General features: G+C 44.8%; 1 protein-coding gene across 9 annotated transcripts in view; it reads left to right on the top strand.

The window, feature by feature from the left end:
- HERC1 (HECT and RLD domain containing E3 ubiquitin protein ligase family member 1) overlaps positions 1-19,330 on the top strand; it is a 475,564-nt gene that overhangs the window by 292,093 nt on the left and 164,141 nt on the right. For all 9 annotated transcript variants that reach the window (XM_063926542.1, XM_063926546.1, XM_063926547.1 and 6 more), the window contains 3 exons: positions 10,408-10,524; positions 17,775-17,985; positions 18,152-18,276. In XM_063926542.1, coding sequence (XP_063782612.1) covers positions 10,408-10,524; positions 17,775-17,985; positions 18,152-18,276 — 453 coding nt within the window. The remainder of the gene's footprint in view (positions 1-10,407; positions 10,525-17,774; positions 17,986-18,151; positions 18,277-19,330) is intronic.

Raw genomic sequence — 19,330 nt, 5'->3', positions numbered from 1 at the left:
GGGTTGGATGCTGAAAAAGCTTTTGACCAGATTCAATGGTCCTTCATGTTTCATACTCTCCAATCTATTGGGATACAAGGTCAGTTCCTACGGGGTATCAAGGCGTTATATGACAAACCTAGTGCAGCAGTGTTTGCCAACGGGGTTACATCCCCTCCCTTTCCGATATCTAATGGGACCCGACAGGGGTGCCCTTTATCCCCTCTTATTTTCGCCCTATCTATTGAACCTTTGGCTGCGCGCATTCGGTCTAACCCAAATTTAAAGGGTATCAGAATAGGGACTAAAGAATATAAAATTTGCTCTTTACGTGGACGATGTCCTGCTTACCATCTCAGACCCACTTCATTCTCTACCCCACCTCTTTCGAGAAATTGAAGAATATGGAGCCCTCTCGGGTTATAAGATCAATACAGTAAAGACTGAGGTTCTAGATTTCTATATTCCTCAGGCTGTTGAAGACTCATTAGAGCACTCTTTTGATTTTCATTGGAATAGACGACATCTTTCCTATTTAGGGGTATCCATAACCAAGAATTACTTGCAACTTTACCAGGCTAATTATCCAAGATTGCTGGCTCAATTTCAGAGGGATCTTGAGGACTGGGGAAGGTACCATATTTCTTGGATAGGGCGAATTACTGCCATTAAAATTGATTTATTACCAAGACTACTTTACCTATTTCAAACTTTACCAATTCGAGTTCCCCCGTGTCTTCAAGGGCCTCCAACATAATGTAATGTCATTTATTTGGTCAAAGAAGAAGCCCCGAGTGAAATGCTCAGTGATTCAAAGGCACACTTCCGAGGGTGGACTGGGTGTCCCTAATCTAAAATCCTATTACTTGGCAGCTAGACTAGCACAATGCATCCTCTGGAATAGGCCTAATTCTGAAAGAGTGTGGGTTGTGATAGAATCAAATGACCTCAATTTCCACACCATATCCTCTCTTTTATGGATACCTAGATTGTCCCGTCCTAAAACAATTATTGGTCACCCAGTTGTTTCACATACATTAGATGTGTGGGATATTGCAAATAGGCAATTTCACTTAGCCCCTGCTCCTAGTCCTCTGATTCCGCTGTTTGATAATCCTAGTTTTTGACCAGGATGCTTCGCCTCTCCTTTCAATTGTTGGTTGAATGGCGGAGTCACACTACTTAATGATATTACTCAAAATTCATCTTTCCACACATTTGCGGACCTACAAACTAAACACTCTATCCCTCATAAATCTTTTTATCAATACTTACAGATTAGACACTTTCACTCTGCGGTTTCTTCTCAACTATGTGCTAGACCTCTCTCTTCAGTGGAAAACTTAGCGTTTTGTAAAGCCTCCACTAAAGGGCTTATATCTACCCTGTACTCTATATTATCTCCCTTATCTACAGGGTCTAAAGATTTTCATAAACAGGCATGGGAATCCGATTTGGGGGAAACTCTAGATGAGGATGATTGGTCCACAATTTATTCTAGAGTGGCCTCTAGTTCTCTGTATGTAAGATTGAAGGAGAACGCCTACAAACTTCTCTACAGGTGGTATTATGTCCCAACTAGACTTAACAAAATGAATCCTGAGATCTCCCCATTATGTTGGAGATGTAAGAATATGGACGGCACGTTCCTACATATTTGGTGGACGTGTCCAATTTTAATTCCCTTGTGGAGGGAGATGGCGGCCTTGGCTTCTGCAGTCTTGTCTATCCCTGTTCCTTTTAGGGCCAGCTATTTCCTTCTATCAATGGATATTCCTGAGACTACGCGTCCTCAAAATAAATTGTTCACTCACGTGGTCCTTGCAGCTAGATGTTGTATAGCAGCGCAATGGCGGTCCTCAGAACTTCCCAAATTAGACGAGATCATAGCTAAAGTATGGTATATTTAGTCAATGGAGCATGTTACTAGTATCCTGAAGAACTCTTCCCTGTCATTTATTAAAGTTTGGAGCCCATGGGCCTCCTTTTTTAACATTCCACTCGCTTTTACTTAAGGTGGTAGCACACTCTCCAGCGTCTATTGGACCAGCTTAATGTCCCCTAGCTGTCTGGACTTATCATTTGGAATTTAGGTTGACCAGTTGGATTGATTCCCCCCCTTCCTTTCCCTTCCTTACCTTTCGTTCTCTTCCTCCTTCTCTCTTTCTTCTCTCGACCTGCTATTGTCACTTTGAGTTTCAGTTGCTCTAGTGACTCCTTTTTCTTTAATTGTTTTTTTATAACATTAAAATAAAAAGTGTAGATGACATAATGGAGTTTCATCATCAATTTTTATTTTTTTATAGGTTTTGATATATTTTCTGATCTGTGTTCAACTGGCCCATTTGGTTACTTTAATTATGCTTTGTTATAAGCTGTTTGTTCACACTTTCGATGACCTCTGCGTAGGTCATTTGTGATTTCACTTATGTCCATGTCTTCTCACTAATAAAATGTATATTTAAAAAAAAAAAGTTATAGAATAGGTGCAATTATTAAAAATGCAAAGACAGAGTACTTCCGGTTGGCGGACCCTATGTTGGCCGCGTTTTACTTGAGCTCTCCGTCTCCCGCTATCTAAATACAAATTAGCGAGATATATATTGTACCCCGGGACCGCTTTTTGTACCGGTGACCAGCGGAGATAGTGGTGGGAAAGAGGAGACCACCTCCCCGGCTCCCCGCCGTCTCCTTCCCCGGATTCCGAGCGCCAACTATGGCGTTTACTGCCTGCGGCCACCTCTACCTCCCCCCACCTTGGAAAATACCTTGGAGGAACGCACCGGGGACCTGGACCTGATCATCGCAGCTCCGCTCTTCAAGACGCCGTCACCAGCAGTGACAGGCAGTGCCCGTGGTTGGAACGTGCGCCCGCCTGCCGCAGCTCCGCTGTTCACACCCGTGGAGGAGACGCCGCCTGGAGGGACCCGCCGGCGACGGGTTAGTACATTTCGCCAGCTCCCCACTGCCACCTCTGAGTGTCCCTCGGCTCACTCACACCTCCCGCTGCATCCCGCTGATTGCAGGCTCCCATCCCCGAGACCCGCTGGTGACCTGGCGGCACGGCGAGCCTGCCTCTCTTCCTCACACCAGAGCACACTGCATGTCAGGCTGTCTGCAGTCAAGGCACTGGCAGCGGTCTGCAGGCTCACATCTATTGTTCTAATATAATTACCGCCTGGCTCCCAAACTCGTCACCTGACAGGCAGGGCTCAGCTGCAGTTAACTGAATTCAGGCAGTCAGCCGGAGTCAGAGAGTGTTAACTCCCCTAGGCACCTACACTTGCCAGATGCACAGGATTTTGACTATATTGCACCAGCCCGCTGAATTATCACCGCAGTGATTCGGTCTCACCGCTAGTCTTTTGCCTCTATAAGTCCTGTGCAAAGGCGGAAAGGGACTGTGATAGTTGGGCGTCCTGTGGGAACTCCCCCTTTTTATCCCCAGCCTGACTCGGCATTAGGGTTTCTGACCCATATAAAATTGTGCCCTTTCTCGCTGTCCATCCCCTGCGGGCTATACTGCATGCTGGCAAAGCCCAGGATCATTTCATAGTAAACTGCTACACCGTGTACAGTGGCTCTGTATTGTACTTCAGCTGAAACGCTACTCCCTGCTGGGCAGGATATCTGACATTACTTGCTTCTTCACTGTGATGTGCTACTCTTTTACTTCTGCTAGCATGGATAAATATGTGGCAAAATCCCAGAGAGTAGGGGTTCTGCACCAGCAAAAGTTAAAGACACCAGGGCTTCAGTTTCGGCTCCTGCTAGCCCTCCGCCTTCCTCACCCAGTGCTAACGTCCTAGACGGCGTATCTGATCCCTCTAAATACACTTCAGACGCCGTGGCTAGAGCGCAGGAAATCTCTGATATACTCTCACCGTTGCTAGACAAGAAACTCGCGGGTTTGAAGGATGCCATCGATTCCACCATGACGCAGTTGAAAGAACTTAGTACACGGCTGGACGAAGTTGAACAGCGTGTTTCTAATCTGGAAGACGAACTAACTGCTGCCCACTCTGTCATAGATACTCACGAATCCTCTATTTCTGCGATGCAGGAGAAGCTTGAAGATTTAGAAAATCGTAACCGTCGTAATAATATTCGTATGATTGGCCTACCGGAATCTGTTAAACCCAAAGAGCTGCTAGCCCTGGTCTCTACTTGGCAACCGAATGAGTTGGACTGTCTGATAGATGGTGAGTCAATTGTCATTGAACAAGCACACCGAATTGTCCCTGATCTCCAAACGGACCGCCGCAGACCAGGTCTGTTCATATTTAAATTCCTGAATTACGTAGATAAAGTCAGGGTGATGGAAGCGTACCGTAAGGCACAGGGGCTCTCCTATCACGGTGACAAACTTCTACTCTTCCAAGACTTTTCCTACAACGTGGCCATGAGGAGAAGAGAATTCTCTCCCGTCTGCAAGGTTTTATTTGACAAAGGAATCCGTTTCGCCCTGCTCTATCCGGCAAAGCTCCACGTTCAACATAACGGAAAAACATATCTGTTTGATACAACTTCTACGGCTATGACTTTTTTGCAGATTCATTACAAAGTCCATCCTCTTCTGCTTCCAGAGCTAAGAACTGATGTCAAGCCCCATCACGAACATCATATGTTTAACACCTTACTTATTGTTGCCATGTATGATACTATATGGCTGCTCACTGATTTCTCCATGGCTATAGCTGCTACATCACTAATTTTTCTTGACTTTGGTTGCCTCCGGGTTTTCCAGATTCTATCCTTTTTCTTTTCTTCTTTTTCCTTATACCTATTTCCTTCTCTCTTCTTCCCCCCTCTCTCTTTCTATTTGGAATGTCGTTACTAGTTTATAGTGTGTCGGTTGGACCACTGTTCTGGGTTCCACAAAAAATAGAAAATGGACATACTGCACTGAAATGTTGTTTAAAAAAATGTTTGCCGCCAATCACATGGTATAGGCTTATTGTTCCCATTATTTGTTGGGTTTCCCTACTCTCTGGGATACGGGAAACCATACAGTTTGTTTTATTAATGTCATATGTGTACAACAGGACAGTCATCAGTTAACTCAATGACCGCCATGGCCACTTCTGCCGAGACTAAAACATGATTAAAGTTCCTTACCTGGAACGTTGAAGGTCTAAACACACCGATTAAACAAAGGAAGATATTGCAACACCTAAAGCGTCTACGACCGGATATAGCAGTGTTGCAGGAGACTCATTGAAAAATTGGGGACCCTAATGTACTAAGGGATAATTGGATAAATGAATATAAGTCAGCCTCTTTCACCTCAAAGAAAAGGGGAGTGGTAATGCTATTCAATAAATCTCTTAGATACTCTATATTGGACACTCTTGAAGATAAAGAGGGTAGATATCTATTTATAAAGTTGCGGCTGGAGGAGGAGCTTTATACCCTAGTAACCCTCTATGCGCCAAACTCAGAGCACAATGCATTTTTCACTGACGTTTATGTTCATCTCCAGCATTGGGCCGAGGGCAGATTGATTATGGGTGGGGATTTTAATTCCACACTGAACCCAGGTTTAGATAGATCAGATGCTTCTAGTAGGAGAAACTACACCATTCCAACTGCACTACAATTCTTATTGTCCTCTCTAAATTTACTAGATCCGTGGCGAAACCAACACCCGGTCGACCGTGAATATACTTTCTATTCACATCCACATAACACATCCACTAGGATAGATTATTGGTTACTTTCTGCTGAACTACTTTCTAGGGTGCGTGATTCGGGAGTGGAAAATATAGCCATCTCTGATCACGCTCCTACATGGTTTACCCTCACATTGGTCTCTCCTAAGACGACCTCTTTTAATTGGAGATTCCCTTCTCACTTATTCACAGCCCCTGATTTTAAATCGTACTTGGAATCTAACTTTCTAAATTATGTCAATGATAACATTCAACAAGTAGACAATATCAATCTCTTCTGGTCTGCCTCTAAGCCAGTGGTGAGGGGTCACATCATTGCATATGTTGCAAACAAGCGTAAAAAACTCAACCAACGGTTTCAGGAATTGAGCCTAGCATCTTGAAACGAAACGACTTTGACACACTTTGTACAGAAAGAGCCCAATATGCCCTAGATTTTCAGAAGCACAAATATTTTAAATTGGGAAATAAGGCTGGAAAGCTTCTGTCAAATGTAGTTCATAGCCAACGACCTACCTCGCACATTCTTTCACTTAACACTGCTACCCAATTGTCATCAGACTCGGCTGACATCGCTGATTCCTTCCTATCTTATTATAAGGAGTTGTACACAGCTCCACCAGATGATCCCACTGGAGGCATGGATTTCCTTCGGTCGGCAGGATCTCCCACGCTGACAGAGGATGAGCGAGACTCCCTTACGGAGCCGATTACTGAATTAGAACTACAGGCAGTAATAAAACATCTAGCCAATGGTAAATCCCCAGGCCCTGATGGGTTAAGCTCAGACTATTATAAATTATTACTGCCTCACGTTACGCCACATCTTTTAACATTATTTAACTCTATATTATCTGGCAACGATGCCCCTTCTACCTTTAAACAAGCCCGAATAATAGTATTACCTAAACCAGGGAAAGACCCTACCTTAGTCCTATCATACCGCCCGATCTCTTTGCTGAATCAAGATTTTAAAATTCTGACTGCACTTATGGCGAATAGACTGCAACTTCTTTTGTCACGATTGCTACATCCGTCCCAAACTGGATTCGTAAAAGGGAGAACATAGCAACCCTGACCATATCGGCCAAAACACCAAGTGGAACATCTTTGCTGGTGAGTTGCGATGCTGATAAAGCATTTGACAGAGTGTCTTGGTCCCACTTGCTGAGAGTGTTACATTGGCAATAATTTGGTACTGGCTTTGTTAGATTTTTTCGTAATATGTATGCCTCACCCACTGCATTTCTTACGGTGAATGGAATGAACACTGATGCCTTCCAGTTACATAGAGGCACGAGGCAAGGCTGTCCCCTATCCCCGCTCATTTTCAACCTCGCCTTAGACCCACTTATCAGACACTGCCACCTAACTCCTGCTTGGCAAGGAATTAAAATAGGAACTCATGATCTCAGGGTCACGGCCTATGCTGATGATTTATTATTATACTTCTCGAACCCCCACGAGGCATTCCCTGGTTATTATCATTACTGTCAGCCTTTGAGTCAGTCTCTGGGTTTTTGATTAACAAATCGAAAACCGAGGCATTGGCCTTACACCCGAAAGCGACCCTAAATTGGGATATCCAGTTCCCCTTCCGTTGGGCAGATCAGAAGATCACATATCTAGGTCTTCAGATACCTACTAATCCTTCTAATTTATATATGAGTAATTTCCCACAAGTTATCACACGCACTTTGGTGGATTTCCAAGCTTGGAAACATCTACCTCTCTCTTACTTAGGCAGGTGCCAATTAATCAAAATGATCACCTTCCTGAGGTTATTATATCCTATCCAGATGCTACCTTTAATATTGTCAGAAACGGATATAAAAATTTTAAACAAGGCCTTTTAGTGAAATTATCTGGGCATACAAAAAACCTAGAATTTCTGTATTTAAATTGAGCCAATCACAAAAATTAGTTGGTGTTAATTTACCTTGCCTTAAGAGCTACATGCTGGCTGCGAACTACCGCTACGCTATCGATTGGATACATGAGACGGAAGTCTTCGCTAATACCGGCTTAGAACAAGCCCTTTGCCCCGAGATTTCACTGGTCAGATTGCTACATATGCGCCCATCGACTTTTCCAAACTCAATTAAAGACAACATATTGATAACTTCTGTCTGCACGGCATGGAGAACAGCACGTTCCAGGAAGGGTATTTCTACCCATAATACGATATTTATCCCTTTAGCTTATAACCCAGAATTCCGAGGGACTGCTGCTCAATCCACACTGGCCACCCTATCGGGCAAGGGCATCCGATTATTATACCAACTGTTAAATCACGTCACTTTCCAAATTCGCTCACATGCAAGTCTTTGCGAGGAATTTCCACAAATCAGTATCCCATTATTCATATATTTTCAAATTCGTAGTTTCATTAATAAATTACTGAATTCACTGACTGATGGGATAGGGCTAATGATCTAGATAAAATAATACGACTAACACCGATGAAAAACCACTCCACAGCTTTGTTATATACATTTATTAAGGAGACTATTGATTGGAGAACCACTCAAACGGGATTAGCTAAATGGTCTTCCGACTTCCCATCCATCACTGTCTCAACTATGCTTACTGCTTTTAACAGAATGAACAAATCTCTCATCTCAGCATCATATACTGAAATGAAGTACCAAATCCTACATCGTTCATACATTACTCAGAAATTGCGATTCCAAATGGGCGCGGCATCGGATTCTAAATGCTTTAAATGGGGAGTGAATGCTGATATATACCATTGTTTATGGAGCTGTCCGGAAGTCCTTAAATTTTGGGGTTTAATTCAAGCATTCATCAAAGAGAAATTGGACATAAGTTTAGATATTTCCCCTGAATGGGTTTTTTGGGACATACACCCCTCACATTATACCCCTAAATTCTCACCAGGTCATCGTAATTTATTGACCAAAATAGCGGCTGCTAGTAAGAAAACCATCCTGTCACAATGGATAGCTGCAGATACTCTATCTTTGGCTTTACTTATTTCATATGGAATGGCTAGAGATGACACTTGACAAAGAAAAAAAGATAGAGAAGTTTTTCGAAATATGGCTCCCATATGTCTTGATGCTAGCTGACCCTATTAAGGATACCCTTAGACAAGCTATAACTCACACTACGTGGTACAATCTTGAAGTACTTGCCTTAGGACACCCACCTTTTTAAAACTGACACGGTCACATGGATAGCTCTGTCTATATATACTTTACCCCCACTATGTTTTTGTTTCATTTACTAAGTTGGTTTTATTAAGATACTGTTTCAGGAGGAAATGGATTGTCTTCGTTTGACATGTTGTCTCTTATATTTTCTGTACCATGTTGATTGTGAATGTTATATGCATGTCTACATTTTGCAGTTGCCCAATAAAGCATTATTAAAAAAAAAAAAAATGCAAAGACAAAACCACCCACTGTAAATTCACTTATTGTTTGGAATAGGAAAGACCTTCTGAAAATTAATCTAGAACCAATAAAAGTCCCTAATCCAGGTCCATTCAAAAGGACAATGATGTTTAAATATGTGGCACAAAGTTGCAAGGTGCAGTTGATGAATTTTAAGCACTAATGTAAGTGAACTTGTATTGGCAGTCTCTTTTAGGGACTTTTTTTTTCATTAAAGTGAGTGAATTTATGACTGGTGGTTTTGAACTGTATTTGATACAATTTGGCCTGTTTAAATTATAGAATTAATAAACACATAATTTTATCACAATTTGTACTCCTTTGACATATGATGCAGCATATTTTCATTGCGAATATTAATTACATTTCTAATTTACTGCTTCTGACATCTGGTTTATTCATTGTATAATCTGTGCTTGCATAAAAGTCCGCAGCTAATGAAACTTGGCAAGCATCCTTAGGAACAAAATAAAAAGAGCGGAGATCTGACCCTTGAGACTGAGCAGTCTAAACCCCTAATCCAAATCAATCTGCAAGGAGGAAAGAAGCTATCTAAACTGGGAAACAGAAACCTGTCTGTTCTCACACCAAACAATGTACATCCTCTAAACCTGGTGGTAGATTTTTGCAGTGGCTGTTGTATATACCCCAAGCATGGTCTACAGAGACCCCTAGCCTTCAGGATCAACACTGAAAGTTCCATGCTGTTCCCTTTTGTTCCACTGGAGCACTTGACCATCATCACGTCCTTCAAAGCTGCTTTAGGGTCCGCAAACAGTACCAGAGAACCTTCCCTCTAGTCTGAGCAGACGTCAGTGTGCCTGTCCAGCAGAGTATTGGATCATTGATACAAAATCTGACACTGAAGATATTTTGAATGGAATTGAGAAAATAGTCCTGCTTTTAAGTCAGCCACTATCTTCCCCAGCAACAGGGTATACTGTTGAATAGATACACCTGAGATTTTGTTTTTGTTTAAATTGTAATGCAAGCCATTTTTTTGAAAATTCAGGTGCTGCCTGTAATTCATTCAGCATGTTGCCAATGAACAGCACAGTATCTTCGGGAAATGCAGCTCCTTAGCACAGATCTAGAGAGGACAATGCTCAGTTTTACATTTTTAATTGAATTTTACCGCTGCCTTGTGCTATCTATGTGGAATTGTATGTTCTCCCAGTGTTAGCGTATTTTTCCTCCATGTGGTACAGCTTGTAAATTCTTCTGTGGCGGGGACTGGTGTGAATGATGAAGTATTCTCTGTAATGTGCTGTGTTCCACGTTAGCTATATAATGAAAGATGGTGATGTTATTGGTAATCCTTGTTCTTGTACCCGCAGCTTTGTCCGATCCGAGCAGCCGTCTCTCTACGTCCCCACCCCCTCCTGCCGTGGTTGTTCCTTTACTAGAGATGGGATTCTCCATCAGACAGATCAAAAAGGCCATGGAAGCCACTGGTAATTGTTTTTTCTTGATATTAGGCCTTGTGTCTGTAACCCCTTCCTAGCTAGGTATTTAACTTGTAATTTCTGTATGTACACCGATTTATCTCAATGTAATGTGACAACACTGCTTAACAAGACTGGACTAATTAATTGCAGTGGCAACACTTGTATATCTGTGCGGGACTAAGTCTAAATTTTTATACTAAGCACAACAAATGTGGTGTGAAAAAAAAGCCGTGGCCACTGCATGGCAGCACTTCGTATACAGATTCGGACTCATTCACACACAGACGTACAAGTGTCACAAATTGAATTAATCAGTGGAGTCTCCAAAGTGGTTTTATCATATGACAGTGATTAAAATGCACATCAGAGCAAAATAGATGGTACCCTGCTTGGTGCAACTTACTCACACCACATGATATATTTAGGCTAAGTGTATGAGGACATCTGTAAATACAATCTGGTGGAGGCTGTCTGTCAAGGTAACCTCCACATTAGGCTTCGGGTTAGTTTAGGGTGCCATAACGTGCATGGCTGTCATTTCCTAGGAACACCCTAAAGCTGGGTATACACTATACAATTGTCTGGCAGATCATCTGCCATATCTGGCTGGTTGGAATTAAAATCTGCTAATGGATAAGAGCAAATGATGCTCTTAAGTCCTGGTTACTGGGTCCCAATAACTGTGCTGGAGCTCTTCGGAATTCAGTGTTCCGCTCAGTGGATGCCAGTTCTTGTGTGAGGGTCATCAAGATACAGATCAACAATGCTGTGACTTGCATAAATCACCAGGCGTGTCCCCTGGCTACAAGACAGGCCAGCAGACTCTTACTGCAGCAGTTTTCATTCCCGTGATTTAAAACTGTGGAATGGTTCCTGTATCCGGAGATATTTCAACAAATGGAGAACCATTGGAGGCAACAAATTTATTATCTCAGTTGAACTATAAGGTGGGGGTGCGTCTACTCCGAGGTGAAGAATATGCAGGCTTTTCTTATTGACACTATGTTGGTTCTTGCAGCTTTCATCTGATCCATTTCTGCAGATGATGATGCTTCGATAGTTCTCGAAAAGGAAAACTAAAGGGTGGTTCTAGAGGAGCCAAAGCAGCCCAAGAGGTCCTTGGTACACAAACATTCTAAACATGAATAATGCCTTGCTTTTGTCTCTTGTCAAGGTCCCTTTCATCACCATAGCTTACTGTACCTTGGAGCTGGGAGTTTTTTGACTATGTAGATTTGACAATGCTTAAAGCTTGGTGCTTGGAAGAGCTACATTGTCTAGTATCAAGTAAATTGGGTTTCCTACCTGTTCATTTCTCTTGGTCCAGTTACTACTGTGTTTGCAGGATGGTCTTTAAGGGTGTTTAAAACTCAGCTTTTTGAAGGCTCAGGTCAGATTTCTTTAAAAGATAAAGACGTGTTCTTTATTTAAAAGGCAGCCTTTTTTATGATGGATGTGGAGCTTCCACACAAACATTCCTTGTGATTTAAATCCTTTGCACAATTTCAGACATAAGTAGACACGAACCACAATAGACCAAATACTGATGTTTCTGGGGGGTTTTGTTCACTAATTTCTCTAACGTCCTAAGTGGATGCTGGGGACTCCGTAAGGACCATGGGGATTAGCGGCTCCGCAGGAGACTGGGCACAATTATAAAGAAAGCTTTAGACTACTGGTGTGCACTGGCTCCTCCCACTAAGACCCTCCTCCAGACTCCAGTTAGATTCTTGTGCCCGGCTGAGCTGGATGCACACTAGGGGCTCTCCTGAGCTCCTAGAAAGAAAGTATATTTAGGTTTTTTATTTTCAGTGAGATCTGCTGGCAACAGACTCACTGCAGCGAGGGACTAAGGGGAAAAGAAGCGAACCTACCTAACAGGTGGTAGTTTGGGCTTCTTAGGCTACTGGACACCATTAGCTCCAGAGGGATCGACCGCAGGACCCGACCTTGGTGTTCGTTCCCGGAGCCGCGCCGCCGTCCCCCTTACAGAGCCAGAAGAGTGAAGAGGTCCGGAAAATCGGCGGCAGAAGACTTCGGTCTTCACCAAGGTAGCGCACAGCACTGCAGCTGTGCGCCATTGCTCCTCATGTACACCTCACACTCCGGTCACTGATGGGTGCAGGGCGCTGGGGGGGGGGGGGGGCGCCCTGAGGGCAATATAAGACACCTTGGCTGGCAAATCTACATCATATATAGTCCTAGAGGCTATATAGATGTAAAAATACCCCTGCCAGTATTCCAGAAAAAGCGGGAGAAGTCCGCCGAAAAAGGGGCGGGGCTATCTCCCTCAGCACACTGGCGCCATTTTATCTTCACAGTGCAGCTGGAAGATAGCTCCCCAGGCTCTCCCCTGTAGTTTTCAGGCTCAAAGGGTTAAAAAGAGAGGGGGGGGCACTAAATTTAGGCGCAAATTATGTATACAAGCAGCTATTGGGGAAAAATCACTCAGTTATAGTGTTAATCCCTGCATTATATAGCGCTCTGGTGTGTGCTGGCATACTCTCTCTCTGTCTCCCCAAAGGACTTTGTGGGGTCCTGTCCTCAGTCAGAGCATTCCCTGTGTGTGTGCGGTGTGTCGGTACGGCTGTGTCGACATGTTGGATGAGGAAGGTTACGTGGAGGCGGAGCAGAGGCCGATAAATGTGATGTCGTCCCCTGTGGGGCCGACACCAGAGTGGATGGATAGGTGGAAGGTATTAACCGACAATGTCAACTCCTTACATAAAAGGCTGGATGACGTAACAGCTGTGGGACAGCCGGCTTCTCAGCCCGCGCCTGCCCAGGCGTCTCAAAGGCCATCAGGGGCTCAAAAAACGCCCGTTACCTCAGATGGCAGACACAGATGTCGACACGGAGTCTGACTCCAGTGTCGACGAGGTTGAGATATATATACACAATCCACTAGGAACATCCGTTGCATGATCTCGGCAATGATAAATGTGTTACGCATTTCTGACATGAACCCAAGTACCACATACAAGGGGTTTTATTTTTGGGGAGAAAAAGCAGCCAGTGTTTTGTTCCCCCATCAGATGAGTGAATGAAGTGTGTAAAGAAGCGTGAGTTCCCCCGATAAGAAACTGGTGATTTCTAATAAGTTACTGATGGCGTACCCTTTCCCGCCAGAGGATAGGTCACGTTGGGAGATATCCCCTAGGGTGGATAAGGCGCTCACACGTTTGTCAAAAAAGGTGGCACTGCCGTCTTAGGATACGGCCACCTTGAAGGAGCCTGCTGATAAAAAGCAGGAGGCTATCCTGAAGTCTGTATATACACACTCGGGTACTATACTGAGACCTAAAATTGCCTCAGCATAAATAGTGCTGCTGCAGCGTGGTCTGATACCCTGTCAGATAATATTAATACCCTAGACAGGGATAATATGTTGCTAACATAGAGCATATTAAAGACGTCGTTTTATATGAAGGATGCACAGAGGGATATTTGCTGGCTGGCATCCAGAATTAATGCAATGTCCATTCTGCCAGGAGGGTATTAGAGACCCGGCAGTGGACAGGTGATGCTGCCTTAAAAGGCACATGGAGACTCTGCCTTATAAGGGTGAGGAATTGTTTGGGGATGGTCTCTGGGACCTCGTATCCACAGCAACAGCTGGGAAGAAAATTTTTTACCTCAGGTTTCCTCACAGCCTAAGAAAGCACCGTATTTTCAGGTACAGTCCTTTCGGCTTCAGAAAAGCAAGCGGGTCAAAGGCGCTTCCTTTCTGCACAGAGACAAGGGAAGAAGGAAAAAAGCTGCACCAGACAGCCAATTCCCAAGATCAAAAATCTTCCCCCGCTTCCTCTGAGTCCACCGCATGACGCTGGGGCTCCACAGGTGGAGACGGGTGCGGTGGGGGCGCGTCTCGGGAACTTCTGGGACCAGTGGGCTTGCCCACAGGTGGATCCCTAGGTTCTGCAAGTAGTATCACAGGGATACAAGCTGGAGTTCGAGGCGACTCCCCCTCGCCGTTACCTCACATCAGCCTTGCCTGCTGCCCTCGGAGAAAGGGAGGTAGTACTGGCGGCAATTCACAAGCTGTACTTCCAGCAGGTGAAAATCAAGGTACCCCTCCTTCAACAAGGCCGGGGTTACTATTCCAAAATGTTTGTGGTACCGAAACCAGACGGTTCGGTGAGACCCATTCTAAAATTGAAATCCTTGAACACTTATATACGAAGGTTCAAGTTCAAAATGGAATCGCTCAGGGCGATTATTGCAAGCCTGGAGAATTTCATGGTATCACTGGACATCAAGGATGCTTACCTGCATGTCCCTATTTACCCTCTTCACCAGGTGTACCTCAAAATTGTGGTACAGGATTGTCATTACCAATTCCAGACGTTGCCGTTGGTCTGTCCCCGACACCGAGGGTATTTACCAAGGTAATGGCCGAAGTACTTATCCCGTACTTGGACGATCTCCTTATAAAGGCGAGGTCCAGGGAGCAGTTGTTCGTCGGAGTAGCACTATCTCGGGAAGTGCTACAACAGCACGGCTGGATTCTGAATATTCCAAAGTCGCAGCTGGTTCCTACGACGCGTCTACTGTTCCTGGGTATGGTTCTGGACACAGAACAGGATAAAAAGGGTTTCTCCCGGAGGAGAAGTCCAAGGAGTTGGCGTCTCTAGACAGAGACCTCCTAATACAAATACAGGTGTCGGTGCATCAATGCACGCGAGCCTTGGGAAAGATGGTAGCTTCTTACGAAGAAATTCCATTCGCCAGGTCCCATGCAAGGATCTTCCAGTGGGATCTGTTGGACAAGTGGTCCGGGTCGCATCTTCAGATGCATCGGCGGATAACCCTGTCTCCAAGGGCCAGGGTGTCGCTGTGGTGGTGACTGCAGAGTGCTCATCTTCTAGGGGGCCGCAGATTCGGCATACAGGACTGGGTCCTGGTGACCACGGATGCCAGCCTTCAAGGCTGGGGGGCAGTCCCACAGGGAAGAAACTTCCAAGACTTCCCTACACATAAATGTTCTGGAACTATGGGCCATTTACAATGCCCTAAGTCAGGCTAGACCCCTGCTTCAACACCCGCCGGTGCTGATCCAGTCAGACAACATCACGGCGGTCGCTTATGTAAACCGACAGGGCGGCACAAGAAGCAGGATGGCGATGGCAGAAGCCACAAGGATTCTCCGATGGGCGGAAAATCATGTGTTAGCACTGTCAGCAGTGTTAATTCCCGGAGTGGACAACTGAGAAGCAGTTTTTCTCAGCAGACACGACCTCCACCCGGGAGAGTGGGACTACATCCAGAAGTCTTCCAAATGATTGTACACCGTTGGGAAAGGCCACAGGTGGACATGATGGCGTCCCGCCTCAACAAAAAGCTACAAAGATATTGCGCCAGGTCAAGGGACCCTCAGGCAATAGCTGTGGACTCTCTGGTAACACCGTGGGTGTACCAGTCGGTGTATGTGTTCCCTTCTCTGCCTCTTATACCCAGGGTAATGAGAATAATAAGAAGGAGAGGAGTAAGAACTATACTCATTGTTCCGGGTTGACCAAGAAGAGCTTGGTACCCAGAACTCCAAGAAATGATCTCAGAGGACCCATGGCCTCTGCCGCTCAGACAGGACCTGCTGCAACAGGGGGCCTGTCTGTTCCAAGACGTACCGCGGCTGCGTTTGACGGCATGGCGGTTGAACGCCGGATCCTGAAGGAAAAGGGCATTCCGGAGGAAGTTATCCCTACACTATTTAAAGCTAGGAAAGAAGTGAACGCAAACCATTATCACCGCATATGGCGGAAATATGTTGCATGCTGTGAGGCCAGTAAGGCCCAAAGGAGGAATTTCAGCTAGGTCGATTTCTGCACTTCCTACAAGTCAGAGGTGACTATGAGCCTAAAATTGGGTTCCATTAAGGTCCAGATTTCGGCTCTATCGATTTTCTTCCAAAATAGAACTGGCTTCACTGCCTGAAGTTCAGACTTTTGTTAAGGGAGTGCTGCATAGTCAGCCCCCGTTTGTGCCTCCAGTGGCACTGTGGGATCTCAACGTAGTGTTGGATTTCCTGAAGTCGCATTGAGTTGAGCCACTTAAATCCGTGGAGCTACAATACCTCACGTGGAAAGTAGTCATGCTGTGGGCCTGGGCGTCGGCCAGGCGTGTATCAGAATTGGCGGCTTTGTCATGCAAAAGCCCTTATCTGTATTTTATATGGATAAGGCGGAATTGAGGACTCGTTCCCAATTCCTTCCTAAGGTGGTATCAGTTTTTCATGTGAACCAACCTATTGTGGTGCCTGTGGCTACTTGGGACTTGGAGGATTCCAAGTTTCTAGACGTAGTCAGGGCCCTGAAAAGTATATGTTTCCAGGATGGCTGGAGTCGGGAAAACTGACTCGCTATTTATCCTGTATGCACCCAACAAGCTGGGTGCTCCTGCTTCTAAGCAGACTATTGCTCGCTGGATCTGATAGCACGATTCAACTTGCACATTCTGCGGCTGGACTGCCCCACCCTAAATTTGTTAAAGCCCATTCCACGAGGAAAGTGGGCTCTTATTGGGCGGCTGCCCGAGGGGTCTCGGCTTTACAAATTTGCCGAGCTGTTACTTGGTCGGGTTCAAACACTTTTGCAAGAGTCTACAAGTTTGTTACCCTGGCTGAGGAGGACCTTGAGTTTGCTCATTTGGTGCTGCAGAGTCATCCGCACTCTCCCGCCCGTTTGGGAGCTTTGGTATAATCCCCATGGTCCTTACGGAGTCCCCAGCATCCACTTAGGACATTAGAGAAAATAAGATTTTACTCACCGGTAAATCTATTTCTCGTAGTCCGTAGTGGATGCTGGGCGCCCATCCCAAGTGCGGATTGTCTGCAATACTTGTATATAGTTATTGCCTAACTAAAGGGTTATTGTTGAGCCATCTGTTGAGAGGCTCAGTTGTTATCATACTGTTAACTGGGTATTGTATCACGAGTTATACGGTGTGGCTGGTATGAGTCTTACCCGGGATTCAAAATCCTTCCTTATTGTGTCAGCTCTTCCGGGCACAGTATCCTAACTGAAGTCTGGAGGAGGGTCTTAGTGGGAGGAGCCAGTGCACACCAGTAGTCTAAAGCTTTCTTTATAGTTGTGCCCAGTCTCCTGCGGAGCCGCTAATCCCCATGGTCCTTACGGAGTCCCCAGCATCCACTACGGACTACGAGAAATAGATTTACCGGTGAGTAAAATCTTATTATAGTACTACCTTTTTATGTCTTACAATTTTATGGTTATTGAAATGTTTTTTCATGTTTTTAGGTGCAAGAGAAGCTGACCCTCAGAACATAACCGTGTTGGCCATGTGGATGATAGAACATCCAGATGATGAGGAGAGATACTCAGGCAGAACCACTGAGCAGTGCCAGGGTGGTGCCATCTCAGGTGCAGGTGGTAAATCCAGTGATGTCGTTTTCACAGGAGAGATCTCCTCCTCTGACACCCCAGAATTGGAAGAATGCTTTTGTGAGAGGTTAGTGTACTACAGTAAATGGGGCACTGCCTGAAAAAAGGTAAAAATGTTGTGCAAGTGCTCTGTTTAATTGCCTTTAGTTAACACTGACTGTCTCGCATAAAAACCTTGATGTTAATGATTTTAGAGTCCAAGCTCTTATTGTGCCATGTATTGTCACTTGTAGCCCAGACAGCATGGACCAAGTAGAAAACTCAGGATCGAGCAGTGGGCAGCAGACCAGAGGCAGGTCCACTGTGACTAGGAGACAGAAGTTTGATCTGGCAGCAAGGACACTACTGGCAAGGGCTGGTATGTTATTTCATGAGGTTTTATACATGTCCATTATTCTTTTGAACAGTGTTAGTAGCAGCGGCAGCTCCTACTGTAGTGGTGGAGGAGGAGGGCTGTCGCTGGTGATGCTGCCAGTTCTCCACCGCGGCCCGGGTCACACCACCTGTACTATGTGCAGTTCACAGATGCTGGTACCTGGCGCATCCACAGTAATGGCTATGGTACTGCGCATGTGCAAAACCACAACTTCTATGGACTGCGTCAGCTGTAGCCCATAGAAACCGGCTAGGACTGAAGAAGCAGGGAGCTGGCTTCCTACAGAAAACCAGCTCTTTGCTAATCGTAGTCCGGTCTGGCAGTCCGGGAGGGAAGAAACACCTCCCAATGGGACTGCCTGTAGTGTCTGCCAGTCACAATGAAGCCAGTGCAGTCTCATGGACTGCATCTGGTTTCACTGACAGTGAGCTGGGTGGCAGACATTACCTGGGGGGGCTGCAGTCCTGCAGCCCATAAGTAAAAACTGCCACTGGTTAGTAGGCACGTTCTTTAAAATAGGTGTAAAGAGAAAAAAAAAAGTCACCCTTTTTTCTTTCAAATATAGCTTAATGTGAAACCATATCCATGAGGAAAGGGTCATGTACTGATATTAAGTTGTGTATTTGCTAATCCAAAGAGAGGTGGTAATGGGGGAGACCTAAGTACTTGTGTACATGCTATATATGATAATGTTAGACAGGGAAATCAATCTGTGGGCAAAATATCATGCCACTAAGGGCCAAGTGCTAATAGACTGTTGTAGGAGCACACATGAGCGTAAAATACAGGTATAAGCCAGGCTAAAGAAAATTACTGTTTGGGGCACTCATCCTATCAGATGTAATTTAAAACATAATGTGTATTAATACAGTAGAAAATGCGTTACATCAAGTGAGGCAATTAGAAATAAAAGACAAGCATATTAAAACAATATGGTATTAACAGGTCTGGATCATCAACATCTCCATATGTAAAAATGTGTAAGGGTATCCCAAACTATGGAGTAGTTATGTAAATCCAACAGACAGTGTATCAG

This window comes from Pseudophryne corroboree, chromosome 6, assembly GCF_028390025.1.
Source record: "Pseudophryne corroboree isolate aPseCor3 chromosome 6, aPseCor3.hap2, whole genome shotgun sequence".
NCBI lineage: Eukaryota > Metazoa > Chordata > Amphibia > Anura > Myobatrachidae > Pseudophryne > Pseudophryne corroboree.
This window is presented reverse-complemented; position numbering and strand designations above follow the sequence as displayed.